Source organism: Harpia harpyja, chromosome 8 (assembly GCF_026419915.1).
Source record: "Harpia harpyja isolate bHarHar1 chromosome 8, bHarHar1 primary haplotype, whole genome shotgun sequence".
Classification (NCBI taxonomy): Eukaryota; Metazoa; Chordata; class Aves; order Accipitriformes; family Accipitridae; genus Harpia; species Harpia harpyja.
Window position 1 is genome coordinate 18,209,111 of NC_068947.1, and position 12,692 is coordinate 18,221,802.

General features: G+C 43.8%; 1 protein-coding gene and 1 long non-coding RNA gene across 5 annotated transcripts in view; one reads left to right on the forward strand and one right to left on the reverse strand.

Moving 5' to 3' along the window:
* The window catches only part of GRIK1 (glutamate ionotropic receptor kainate type subunit 1), a 174,383-nt gene extending 171,172 nt beyond the window's left edge, over positions 1-3,211 (forward strand). For 2 of the 4 annotated variants that reach the window (XM_052793922.1, XM_052793924.1), the window contains one exon: positions 2,721-3,211. In XM_052793922.1, coding sequence (XP_052649882.1) covers positions 2,721-2,876 — 156 coding nt within the window. In that variant the 3' untranslated portion in view covers positions 2,877-3,211. The remainder of the gene's footprint in view (positions 1-2,720) is intronic. The other 2 variants (XM_052793923.1, XM_052793925.1) reach the window with 1 other exon arrangement.
* Positions 2,779-6,345, reverse strand: LOC128144734 (uncharacterized). The gene is made up of 3 exons (XR_008236177.1): positions 5,358-6,345; positions 3,883-3,996; positions 2,779-2,852 (listed from the first exon to the last, which is right to left on the reverse strand). It is a non-coding gene; the product is annotated as an uncharacterized LOC128144734 (long non-coding RNA).
* Positions 6,346-12,692: the final 6,347 nt, after the last annotated feature.

A 12,692-nucleotide genomic window follows, 5' to 3' on the forward strand; every position in this document is an offset into this window, starting at 1 on the left:
CTATCACTGTAAACCCTCCTCCTGTCCCTCTCCCAACTCACCCTATCTGTAGGATGGCCAAGCCCATTCCCATGCATGTTGAGTGTGTGTGCTCCAACCTCTATCATGGGTAATCAACCCACTAGGGCCTTGCACTGCCAGGATGGGATAAGAGAGAGTCTCGATAAGGCAGAGCCCTTTCAGATTTTAAATGTCCTATTTCCATACTTTGTGGGTGGATAAACATGATCAGTTTACACAGAAGATCATCAACAAGAAGAGTAGTGTTTTTATATTCAGTTTTAGATGCAACTGCTATTGATGAACAATTAGGCAAAAGTTTAATTCTTAGACAAGACCTAAACATAAGAGCCATTCTGAAGAATAGCTTGAAGTCTTTCTGATAATATTGATTTTAAAATTCAAAACAGAGTTGGAAGTGGAACCAGTGGGCACTTCACAAATCATGTAGTCAGACATTAAAATCTTCACATACTTAATGCCAGCAATATGTTTTCAATATCTATCTGCAGATGTAAAATGATCTTCATGGGACTATTTTGTTGATATGAAATCAAAAGGCATTATGATAATTGCATAGTCTGAATAAAATGAATCAGTTTGGAAAATTAAAATACACGGCAGTATTAACAAGGCAGTAGAATGTACTGTTTCATCTGCAGAAATCATCCCTGTATGCACATTGCAGAGACTGATGGCTATTATTGAATACACACATAACATATAGGTTAGTAAGAACAACAGGGAAATAAAAATAAAAACAAACCTAATCAATCCTACAAATCGATAATATGATCCTTTCCTTATTTGCCATGGAGTTCTGGAATCTCTCTGTAATCTAGATTTTGAAAGCTCAATTAAAACTAAGATAGTAGAAATTATCTGTGCTAAGTCAGCCACTTAGAGCATACAGTTTTATTGTTCTGGAAATAAGTGGTGCTGCTCTCTATAAAAGCCTGAAGCGATATAGAAATAGTGTCTGTGTTTGTTAGGATGATACCTGTGTCACCTGCTGCTTCCAGAGGGCATGGGGCTGCAGTGGACACCTTTAACTCCTGTAATGCTGGAATTCCTGTATTACATTGTCAAAGAGGATATTTAAATGATAATTGCACCAGCAAATTCCTGGCTATTACCAGAGAGTAATTTGAAAAAAAGAGCAGTACACTGCCCTGGCCTATGTCCACTACATTTTGGGGCTGGCATGAATTAATAGTAGCTTAATTTATATATAGTTACGAATTTTAGATGAACAAAAATCAAGTATCTCAAAGAAAGAGCATATTAAACTATAGATTTAACATACTATGAGATCTTAGCCTGTGTGCAGCCCATCCCACAAATGGACATGATGACATATGCAAGATCATACACATTTAAAATACACACACACACTGATGCCTTGAGCTCATTTAAAGAACTGGGGTTATGCACGGTATAGAGAGGAAGCAGCACGGTGTAGGGGACTCACTTCTCTGGGATTCCTTTGCTACTTTAAACAAATTATTTAATCTTGATCCAGGTTACCGTCATACTCTCTTTTGCATTTGAAAATATTCCTCTAGAATAGCTGGCTACTAGGAAAGCTTGGGTTTTCTCCTTTTCAAATAATATATCTGTTTTTTTCTTTTTTTAGCCCTGTATAACTTAGATCCCCATTGGATTATTACTGGTTAAGAACTGAACGTTGCTTACCTTGCATTGGTATCACTCTAGAAGGGAAATTGTATTTGATACAGAGAACCATGTCTGTGTGCTATTGCTGTCATTTTACAAGAACTGTAGTTTTAACCAGTTGTTTTAAAGCTGGTCAGTTCTAGAAAGGGTTTGGTAGGAAGGATTTAATCAACTTGATGAAGGTAAGGTAGTTAAAGCTTTGTTTCACACTGCTACCGTCACTTCATTTTATATATAAATAATGTATTTATATATATTTTCATAGAACATTTTTTTTACATTGCTAGATACTTCCACGTAAAGCCTCTTCTGTGGGGTTTTTTTTGCGTTACATGTAATTATTCCAGCTGTAGATTTTAAAGGATATTTCCACTTACCTGAAATGTCTTTGTTAATGTTGTGATGGTGGGAAGAACAAAAGATTTCTGCTTTCTTTCTAAACTATTCAGCTACCTTATACTTGTGGTATTTTTCTCCTTCAATACACAATATTTGAAAAAGATTCTTTCCAAAGAAAGAAGAGGATTGAAGATTGCACTATAATTTAGAAATGTCTGTTAATTTTGTGAGGAGAAAATAACTAAACCACAAAGAAATCTTCAAAAATGGTGTTCTTTGTTTTCTCTAGTATGCCCATTTTTTTGTGGCTAAGGTACTTGTGATTTAAAAAAGACGACCTTTTTTCTTTTACGATCAGGAGGAAATTTACCTACTGAAAAAGGGTAAGTTTTATGATATGAAGCCACCAAAACATCGCAAATGTGTCTGTGTAGAATTTCAGAAACATTCATAATCAGCTTTTGTTAAGCCAAAGTTAAATTAAATTCAGAGGAAACCAAGTTAGGCAAAACACATGGCTTATACAGACTCACCTATTATACCTTAGGGGTTATTCAAAACTGGCAGAACTCAGCAGAGAAGCTTTCTGAGCCCACCAGTAAGGGCTCAGATCCTTGCTTCTAAAAGCCACCATTTATGCAAAGGGTATGGTCGAACTCTGCCTTCGATGAGAAGTATTTAATGCCATTTCCATCTTCCACCAGTGTCTTTCTTTCAATGCGATAATGGAGGAGCTTGGAATTTCACTCAAGCATCAGAAGAAGTTAAAGAAAAGGTCGAGAACTAAGGGGAAATCTTCATTCACAAGTATCCTTACTTGTCACCAGAGGCGGACACTGAGGAAAGAAACCATAGCATGAGCAAGAGAGACCCCTTTGAGGAACTATCAGGAACAAAAAACAAAACAAAAACATTGCTGCCTACAAGTTGATTGTGGTGGGATTTCTGAAATATAGACATTTACCTTGTTCTTCAGAAATTCTCTGTGGTTTCTTTTTTTAATCTAGAGGTACAACAGTTTAAATGCTCACATAGACTGATGTACTACTAATCATCTGGGAAGTGTCTCACTATTTCTTTTGAGATGGATTTGTATGCTCACCTGTTTTGCACCTCTCTTCCCCTCCCCATGCATTGCTGTATGTGCTTTCTAAATAAATAAATAAACAAGAGACAGGGTTCTTTTTTCCAATAATCTGGGAGTGGAACTTTTTTTTTCCCTTTTGAAGAAAAGACTGCAGTTCTACTGAGCACAGTTGTTTAGAAACCAGGACCCAGACAACTAAAGTAAAAATTCATACAATTAACTCTTACTACAAAAATATATTAAATACAGAAGCTTCCAACAATGAGTTATTTTTATTTTCTCTGATATCATAAGGAACACTCTTCAGGTTCTTTGCTGTGAGAAATTGTTTTTCCTTATCTTTTCTCTTTTTCATTTCTTTTAAAATACAGTTATTAGGTAATGCCATGGCTCCAGGTGCTAGATGTTCAAAAAGAAAAAACAAAAACACAGGGGAAGGCAACATTGACATCGTCACACTGCCATATTCTCCAGCTCCTGACACCAGTAAAACAATTCTTGACTTCAAAATGAAAATCCCTTAGAAATTAGAGCCAAGAATATTCAATTTATAACAAATCTTGACCACAAAGATAACAACATCTCACAGGAATACAGCCAATGCTCAGGAATTGAAAGCTTTTCCTGCAACTACTGCAGGCACCAACAAAATGTTTTAACAGTGAAAGAAAGAGAAATTAAACCTTTTATGTGAAGAAACCTATGTCTGAAAAAAAAAAAAACAGTGATGCATTATAGCAGCAGATTTCCCACCCCATCCTTCCCCCAAAAAACTGTACCTTTGTAGTGCAGTGAGGTGAAGCACATTTATATTTATTGCTATGTTGTCTCTGTGATTAATTCTGTTGTTTCTGGGGCTTTTATTGGTGCCAGCTGGTTAGCTCTGAGGATGCCTGTGAAAGGAAATGGGTGAAATACAGGCACATCCACACTTCAAGGGATGAGGGTGGGTGTAGGAGATGGGTGCCCCTTGCACCCAGCAGTTGGGAGCTGTACCCCTGCCTTCCTACATGCTGGGCTATATATATAGACCTGGTCTGTCCAGGGTTATCCCACCACTATGACCACCTCTAATCCTATGGCTGGAAAAAGGGAACCAGAGGACTGGAGCCACCAATTGCTTTTCTGTGCAGCACATGGAGCCAGGCAAGCCTGAGTTGTATCAACAGTATTTGCTTCAGCTTGTGGCAATGTTCATTACCCAGGTGCTTCAACTAAGTGTTAAGTTTTATTGCCCTTATATTTCCCCAGGGACCTTAGTGCTTACCATTGATTACTTTTCCCTTGTACGAATAGGTATTTCCTCTGCAAAAAGTGAGAGTAAAGTGAAAGCCTTTGAGTGGAGAAATCTCTCCTTCGCCTGACACCATCGCTCCCTGCAGCCCCCTGTGAGCTTTTATGCTATGCTATGCTGCGTGGCAAGGTCAGTTTGCAATGAATAGTATTGCTTACAAAAGCCCTGCTTTCAGAAGTGATACATTTCGATATTATTATAGACTAGAAGACATCTCTGTTCATTTAGCCTTTCCACACAGTTCAAGGTTTCTAAACTTCTCACCATTACCACTGCTTTCCCCAAGGCCCTCTGTAATTACTCCATATCCTTCTCAAAACACAATGCCCCAAACTAGATCTGCTTTTCCACCCATGTTGAGTTGGGCAGAAAAACGTCGTCCTGTGTCTCAAAGGCTATACTGCTGCTCACACACCTTGTGAGGAGATCTCCTTGCCCTAACTGGGTAATGGGGTGACCCCCCCATGATACAGGCAATGATAATTTCAGCCTGAGGTTAGGGCTGTCACCATGTAGAATTGCACATTTTTGTGGTGGGTTCTTTTCTTACCAAACTGTTTCTCCAGTTTGTCAAGATCAGTTTGTCCCCAGCCATGCTGGTTGCCTGAACCAGCTTGCCAGTACCTGCAAATTTAGCAAATGTACTCACTAAAAATCATCTATAAAGGAGATCCAGGCAGTGGACAGACCCCTGTAGATCCTCCCAGTTTTGACAGTGAAGCTCTGAGAGTTAATAGGACAGTTAATAGCACTTTTGGCTACCGTACAGTATATGTCATCTGGTCATTACCCTACTTCTTTATGAAAATGCCATGAGGGCAGGATCAAAGGCTTATTAAGGAACCCTGCCCCCACCCACAGGGCCTGTTAAGCTGTTGAAGGAATTCATCAGATTAACAAGACCTGTTTTTGATGGATTCATATTAACTCTTGCTCATTTCCTACCAGTTACTTACTTACAAAATAGTTATTTCATGCAAGTGTTTGCCAGGCAACTGAAGTTAAGCTGACCGGCCCCAAACTCCCTGGATTCTTCCTTTCCTTCTCTTGAAGATAGGAATTATTATTGCTGTTTTCCAGCATTTCTTCTGGGCTGTGTCTATCCTCCAGGAGTTTCCCTCAGGAGGTTCAGAGCAGTCAGCCTCTGGGAAAGGAAGGAGAAGGGTCTCTTTTGAAGTACTGCAGTAGGAAGCTTTAACATCAGTGATTGCTTTTGGGAAGTTTAGTCTGCGATATACTGCAGAGACACGTTGGGCTGATAAGCAATAGTTAAGAAAACCAGCCCCTGGCTGTGAGAGCTCATAGAGGATCTTATAAGGTGCTTTTGTACTTCCAAAGGTAGTTTCATGTCTTTGTGTCATCATCAGGTTACAAACAGGTCATTCAGACCACCAGCACCGTTCTGATACCATGATTGAAAAGCAGGTTATTATTTTTCAGTCTGTGTAACTCTATTGCTCTGCCATCCACAGCCTTCAGCTAAGATATTTTTAAATGAGTAAGTTCAAAGTGATAAAAGTTTTATCATAAAGCCTTTTTTTTTTTTTAAGGAACACTGTTCTGTGGCTTAGACCTTGAGGTTAAAGAATTCCAAGTTCAATTTTTTAAAAATCTACTAATGTTTTCCTGAAACTAAGAGACAGTACTCTGGTTACTTTTTACATTTCAACTTAACCGTCAATATTAGTGGTCTACCACTTATAGAAAGGTGCTGGGAAAAAAATGAAGCTCTCTTTGCTGTGTGGGAAGTAATATGTGACAGTGAGAAAACAATAAATAAAGCATATTTGATTCTTTTTTTATTTCCTTTTTTCCTTTTTAGTAGCTTGTAAGAGTCACAGCATATCAGGAAGCTTCTGCGTTAAACTCGGATGGCAGCTTAACAAACTACACTTACTGCAAAGGAGCTAACTAACCTGCTATGACTTCATGAAGCAGCACATCATGATGTGTGGCTTTGCCCTTGCCCCCCAGCTCCAAGAATGCAGCTTGGTGACTGGTTATAAAATCCCCCCAATATCCTCCCCTCCCCAATATAAATTTTCCCCAAACACTGGGTGTATTTGAGATGTGAACTACCCCATGAAACCTGGGTTCCCTAAAACCTCCAAGCAGCCACAGACCACTAGCCTAACCCATTGCTCTGCTTTCTCCCTTGACATTTTTAGTGATCCATTGATAGATTACCCTATCAGTCTGACCTGTCCTCCCCAGGTAAGGTTTTCGTTGTCAGCCACTGTATGTGTGTATATATACACACACACACACACACACACACATATAGATATGTATAAAATCAGCAGTACAGTACCACTTTGGTAGCCTGTGACTCTCATGCTAATTGGCATCCTTTTAAGAAACTACAGAAAGGCTTAAGATGAGACTGTGAAGGAGTTCAAAGGACACTCGCTTCTGCCTCAGGCCAGCAGTGAGCCCCTTCCCCTTGGGGACCATCTCCAGGGCTCCCAGGGTGTCCCCATGCCCCCCTGGCATTGGCCATGAGCACAGCTTAGAGCACCTACAGACCTGCAGGGAGCTTAAGACCACTGTGGTTCCCACCTTGATTCAACAGAATATTTTATATTTCAGCTAACTAAAATTGTAGCTAAGGAAAACGCTTAGGGATGCATTTAAATCCCACTGGTATTTAAGGATTCAGACAAGTGCTATCCTGATTCAGAGCTGCAACCTTTTCCACCCTTCTCCAAACGTGTTTAGGTCACCGGCTAGGCTGCTCGTACGCCGCTCAGACAGGTCCCAGCTCCACACGCCCGCGCACATGCAGTCCACTGTGTCTGCTGTATTCACAGCCATGCTACTCTTCATATTTTCTGTACGTAGATGTGTTTAAAGCAAAACCAAATCCTTTTCTAAAGCACCTTGCCTCCACAAACCAAGCTGTGTCACTAGAAATGTTTTCCTTAGCTTCAGATGCTGCTTGTAAATTCACTCCATGACTGAGAAAGCTACTTTGTCTTGAAGGAGGAGGGACAAGCACTGGGCAGTCTTACAAATTGACATAGTAGCAGATATGATTACTGAGACCTTCTCACCATATCCCAACAAATAGTATTTTCCTGCCTCTTTTCCTGCATGGCAGCATGTGGTAGCAGAGAAGCCTGATTAGAGATTATCCATTAGGAAAGCCAATGTCCTCATTAGATCTGTATCTTGGCAGCAACAGGCATGCATCCTCATTGTTTATAAAAGAGAAATACAATATTGACAGATGCTGTTGAATAGCTTTAATGTGTTTCATTCCAGAAATGGTCTTGTTTTAGTGTCAGGTGATCTTTCCCGTACAGCTACTCACCACCAGTCTGTGGGCTTAGTAAGGATTATTTAACATCCCTTAACTTTCTTGAGAAAGTGGGCAGACAGGCTCAGTGTAAAAGAAGGAATAGTGGAAATGCATAAGTGACCGTTTAAGCTGTGTGCTCAGGGCTGGCCCAATAGCATGATTGATAAGCTACTGCAGAACAAATGAAGATCAGCTTACTACCTTTTGGGGCCTTTGTCAGAGGCCTGCATCTCATGGGTCTGCTGTGAACCTGTAATCCCATGGGGCATTTATTGACTGCTGAGCTTGTCCCTTAATTACTCTCTGTCAAGCTTGCAGGAGTCAGGATTTCTCAGTGATCAGAACTGCCACTATTTAGAGATACATCACTTACAGCTGTCAAATGACCACAATTTTATTTTAGCTTCATTGATTGATAAAGATGCATATGTTTTTGCCTGCTGATGAATTCGGACTCAAGCCATGCTCCTGCTCACCTCTTGTCACCTCCCCCAAATCCAAACTCCATTATCATTAGTGCAAATGTTATACAGCTATCAGTGTTAACATGTGAAGCTCTCCCTTGTATTTTTAGACTTTGATAGAAGTTGCACAGCCCAGGAGATGAGACCCCCACTTGGGCAACCCATTTATGGTGTGTATGTATGGCCCAGACTCATATGCGGGCTCAGAGCCGGTGGCATGGAGCAGCCTCCCACAAGCCGAGGTCTGGGGTGAAGCCGGATTTCCAGCCTGACTCTGAATAATATGAAAAGCACAGATATCCTCAGTGAGGACTAAATATCCTTAGTCTTCCCTGTGCCTCTTGGTGGAGGAGAAATGGTTCCCAGGGTAAGAGAGGTTCTGTCAACACAGCCCGCAGCTGCATGGGTCCCTGTGGCAGCCATGCAATGCCAGGAGCACAGGGACAAGCCTGCTTGGGGAGGATGGATAAAACCCATCACACTGATCATGCTCCCTGGTCATTCAAAGGCTGCTTGCAAGAGCGCCTTCAGTGCTGCAGAGGCCAACAAATAGATCACAAATTGACTACAAAAGGAGGGAAAAATCTGGAACCAGCCAGTACAGCCATATGTTTCCTATCACAGCTGAGAGCACTGACACCAGCCCGGCAGGAGCACACAGGTGCTAGCCACCCAGCGCAGTGGTTAGCCTAATGAATCACAATTACAGAAGCACCTGAACCAGATAATGCTGTGCTCATTTGCTCTGAAATGCATAAAAGAGTGCAGCAGCCCATAATACTTCTAAACTCTCTTGTGGTTTTGGGTAAGGTGCTGTTTAGAAGCTGCTAGGCTTTTTGCTTCAGCTAGACCTGCCTTGTGTGGTGTGGTACACACCTTTAGCCAAGGCTTTCAAAAGCAAAGGGGAGCTTAGATATGTTTTCTAAGACCTGGACTCCTATAAAGCCTGGAGCTCTCCCTCCCTTAGCATAGCTCAGCACAAAGGCCTTCCAAGGGGATGGCATCCAGAAACCTTACCAACTTCGGGGAAGTGCAATCGGCAAACTGGCTTTATACAAACTGCAGCTGCAAAGTAAGTGACTGCTGGTGTCCTTTCTGGTTCCCCCATGTGAGCCCCCTGAGGGGGGGGAATAGGTTCACCCCCCAGGCAAGTGTGGCCAGCTGCCAAGCTCCCCCCCCCCCCCCCCCCCGCCCCCGGATTGCTGTGCTGTTAGGATTTGGGGACAGCCATATGTCTGCAATCCACTTTTCCTTCCCCGGGGTAATCCCCCATCTCCTTCCTTCCTAGGAGCGAGGACAGGGATGGCCTTGCCCACAAGAACTCCCCCAGTCCACAACCGTCCTGCTTCAGCGCACAGTGTGTCTCCCACCACCAAAAGGCAGATCTTACATGGCTTTGTGTTGCTAGAAGTGCATGTGGTACCCTGTCATGGTTTAACCCCAGCCAGCAACTAAGCACCACGCAGCTGCTCACTCACTTCCCCCCCCACCCCCCAGTGGGATGGGGAAGAAAATCGGGAAAAGAAGTAAAACTCGTGGGTTGAGATAAGAATGGTTTAATAGAACAGAAAAGAAGAAACTAATAATGATAACACTAATAAAATTACAATAGTAATAACAAAAGGATTGGCACATACAAGTGATGCACAATGCAATTGCCCACCACCTGCCGATCGATGCCCAGTTAGTCCCTGAGCAGCAGCACCCCACCCCCACTCCCCCCAGTTTCTATACTAGATGTGATGTCACATGGTATGGAATACCCCTTTGGCCAGTTTGGGTCAGCTGCCCTGGCTGTGTCCCCTCCCAACTTCTTGTGCCCCTCCAGCCTTGTGCTGGCTGGGCATGAGAAGCTGAAAAATCCTTGACTTTAGACTAAACACTACTTAGCAACAACTGAAAACATCAGTGTTATCAACATTCTTCTCATACCTAACTCAAAAACACAGCACTGTACCAGCTGCTAGGAAGACTCTAGATAGTTAACTCTATCCCAGCTGAAACCAGGACAAGTATGACCTTGGGTGTCCTACTGAGCAGACCATCAAGAAGTAGGTGTCACCCTTGGGAAAGGTCTGAGTTCTGACTGTCCCAGGGGTGCTCCCAGGAACTCTGGGGAAGGGCTGAGCCTGTGGGCATGGGGGAAGCACTGCTGGGAATCTCTGAGGAGGTCTCACTCCTTGCTTCAATTCCCTGCCAGACCAGGGCAGCTGTGCCTCTATCTATGCAGTCTTGTGTATCCTCGGGGCTCAACCTGGACCGATGGACAGGGGGCAGAATTCAACAGAGAGGGACAAGGGCAGGTCCAATTGTGGAAGTTTCCCATATTTTAGAGCAATGCCGTGCCGGAAGCTGCAGGCACACAACACCTGGGCAGCCAAACGTGTGGGGGGAGGCTGCTGTGACAGCTCTGCATCTGTAGCACCTCCACCCGCAAGTGCACTTGAGCATCTGTTACAGAAATAGGGATTTTGTTATTAATAGCCCCAGAACACTTACAGCAGGGAGGACTCTTCACCTTGAAAACTGCAAGGAGAATTGCAGGGATGGGTAAAGTGCTAAAACCTGGGATGCTACTGAGCTTTGCAGAGGGATAGGGTAAGGAACACTTACAAGGTTACTGGGTCCGCACTATCCTGAACTTCTAAATGAGCTCCAGCCTGGTGAATCATCATTTAGAGCAGTAATTGGTTCAAATAACCCAATTATTCATCAGTTGACCCATTTTATCTCCTTTGGGTTCTGCCCACAACTGACATCAGACTCTGCTAGTTATAAAATGTATAGTAAAGGAGACATTGTAAGAGGCCTAGATTTTTTTTTCTTCCCCAGCATTGGGTTTTCTACAAAGCAATAGCATGCAAAGCTGCCATATCGGGGGGGGGTGTGTGGTTTTGGTGCTTAGTTTTCTGCTGAAAAGCACATTCCTGCAGCAAAAGTATTCCCTTATTTCTGAAAATTGTGAGAAAAACCAATCCTGCTGCAAAAGTGTTAAGATTTTTTCAAGTGATTTCTAAGGATATCCTAAGAACAAATCCAGATTGCCATCCTAGAGCTGCCTGACATCTCTTCCTGGAAACGACAACACTAAGGAAATATTCTGATCTCAAAAACTGGTGAGGCAGGACCAGATGAGAGCACTTGTGGATCGTGTTTTAACCGTGTGATGGGGTGTAGCAAACTAGCACAACTAGAGGGAGAAAAGCCACGTATGGGGAGACTTGTTCCTGTTTGTTGCAGGATGGCAATGGAGATGATAAAGACTTGTAAAGTTTTGCTCTGGCAAGCTGGTCATGAGCTCCTTAGTTCCCAAGCTGCGACAGTGGAAAGTTTTAATGAATTATCCACAGATGGAGTTGAAACTTCTCGCCACAAGCTTTTACTCATGCACACAGCACCATGCTGCTGAAAATACTGACTAGAGAAACTGCTCTGAGTGATGTCCAGAGTGCTTTAGTCACACCACCTGAACCCTCAACTCTTCCTGTCTGTGTAGGGGAAAAGATGTCTTGGTTTCAGTGGGAGTGAGCCATGGAAGGCTATCTAGCAAAAGTCTCTGTTAAATCAAGTATGAGCTGTGTTGTTGTATTGGCTTGGTGTGGCAAGGTTTTGGTAGCAGGGGGGGTTACAGGGGTGGCTTCTGTAAGAAGCTGCTGGAAGCTTCCCCTGTGTTCGAGAGAGCTCATACCAGCCGGCTCTAAGACGGACCCGCCGCCGGCCAAGGCCGAGTCCATCAGCGATAGTGATAACACCTCTGTGATGATAACATTTTTAAGAAGGAAAAAAAAGTTGGGACGGAGGAAAAACGGCAGCCGGAGAGAGGAGTGAGAACATGTAAGAGAAACAACCCTGCAGACACCAAGGTCAGTGAAGAAGGAGGGGGACGAGGTGCTCCAGGCACTGGAGCAGAGATTCCCCTGCAGCCCGTGGGGAAGACCATGGTGAGGCAGGCTGTCCCCCTGCAGCCCAGGGAGGTCCACAGTGGAGCAGATATCCACCTGCAGCCCGTGGAGGACCCCACGCCGGAGCAGGTGGGTTCCCGAAGGAGGCTGTGACCCCGTGGGAACCCCGCGCTGGAGCAGGCTCCTGGCAGGACCTGTGGATCTGTGGAGAGAGGAGCCCACGGAGCAGGTTTTCTGGCAGGACTTGTGACCCCGTGGGGGACCCACGCTGGAGCAGTCTGTGCCTGAAGGACTGCACACCGTGGAAAGGACCCATGCTGGAGCAGTTCGTGAAGAACTGCAGCCCGTGGGAAGGACCCACGTTGGAGAAGTTCGTGGAGGACTGTCTCCCGTGGGTGGGACCCCACGCTGGAGCAGGGGAAGAGTGTGATGAGTCCTCCCCCTGAGGAGGATGAAGGGGCAGAAAATAACGTGTGATGAACTGACCGTAAACCCCATCCCCGTCCCCCTGTGCCGCTGGGGGGTTGGTAGAGAATCCAGGAGTGAAGTTGTGCCCGGGAAGAAGGGAGGGGTGGAGGGAAGGTGTTCTGAGATTTGGTTTTATTTCTCATTACCCTACTCTGGTTGA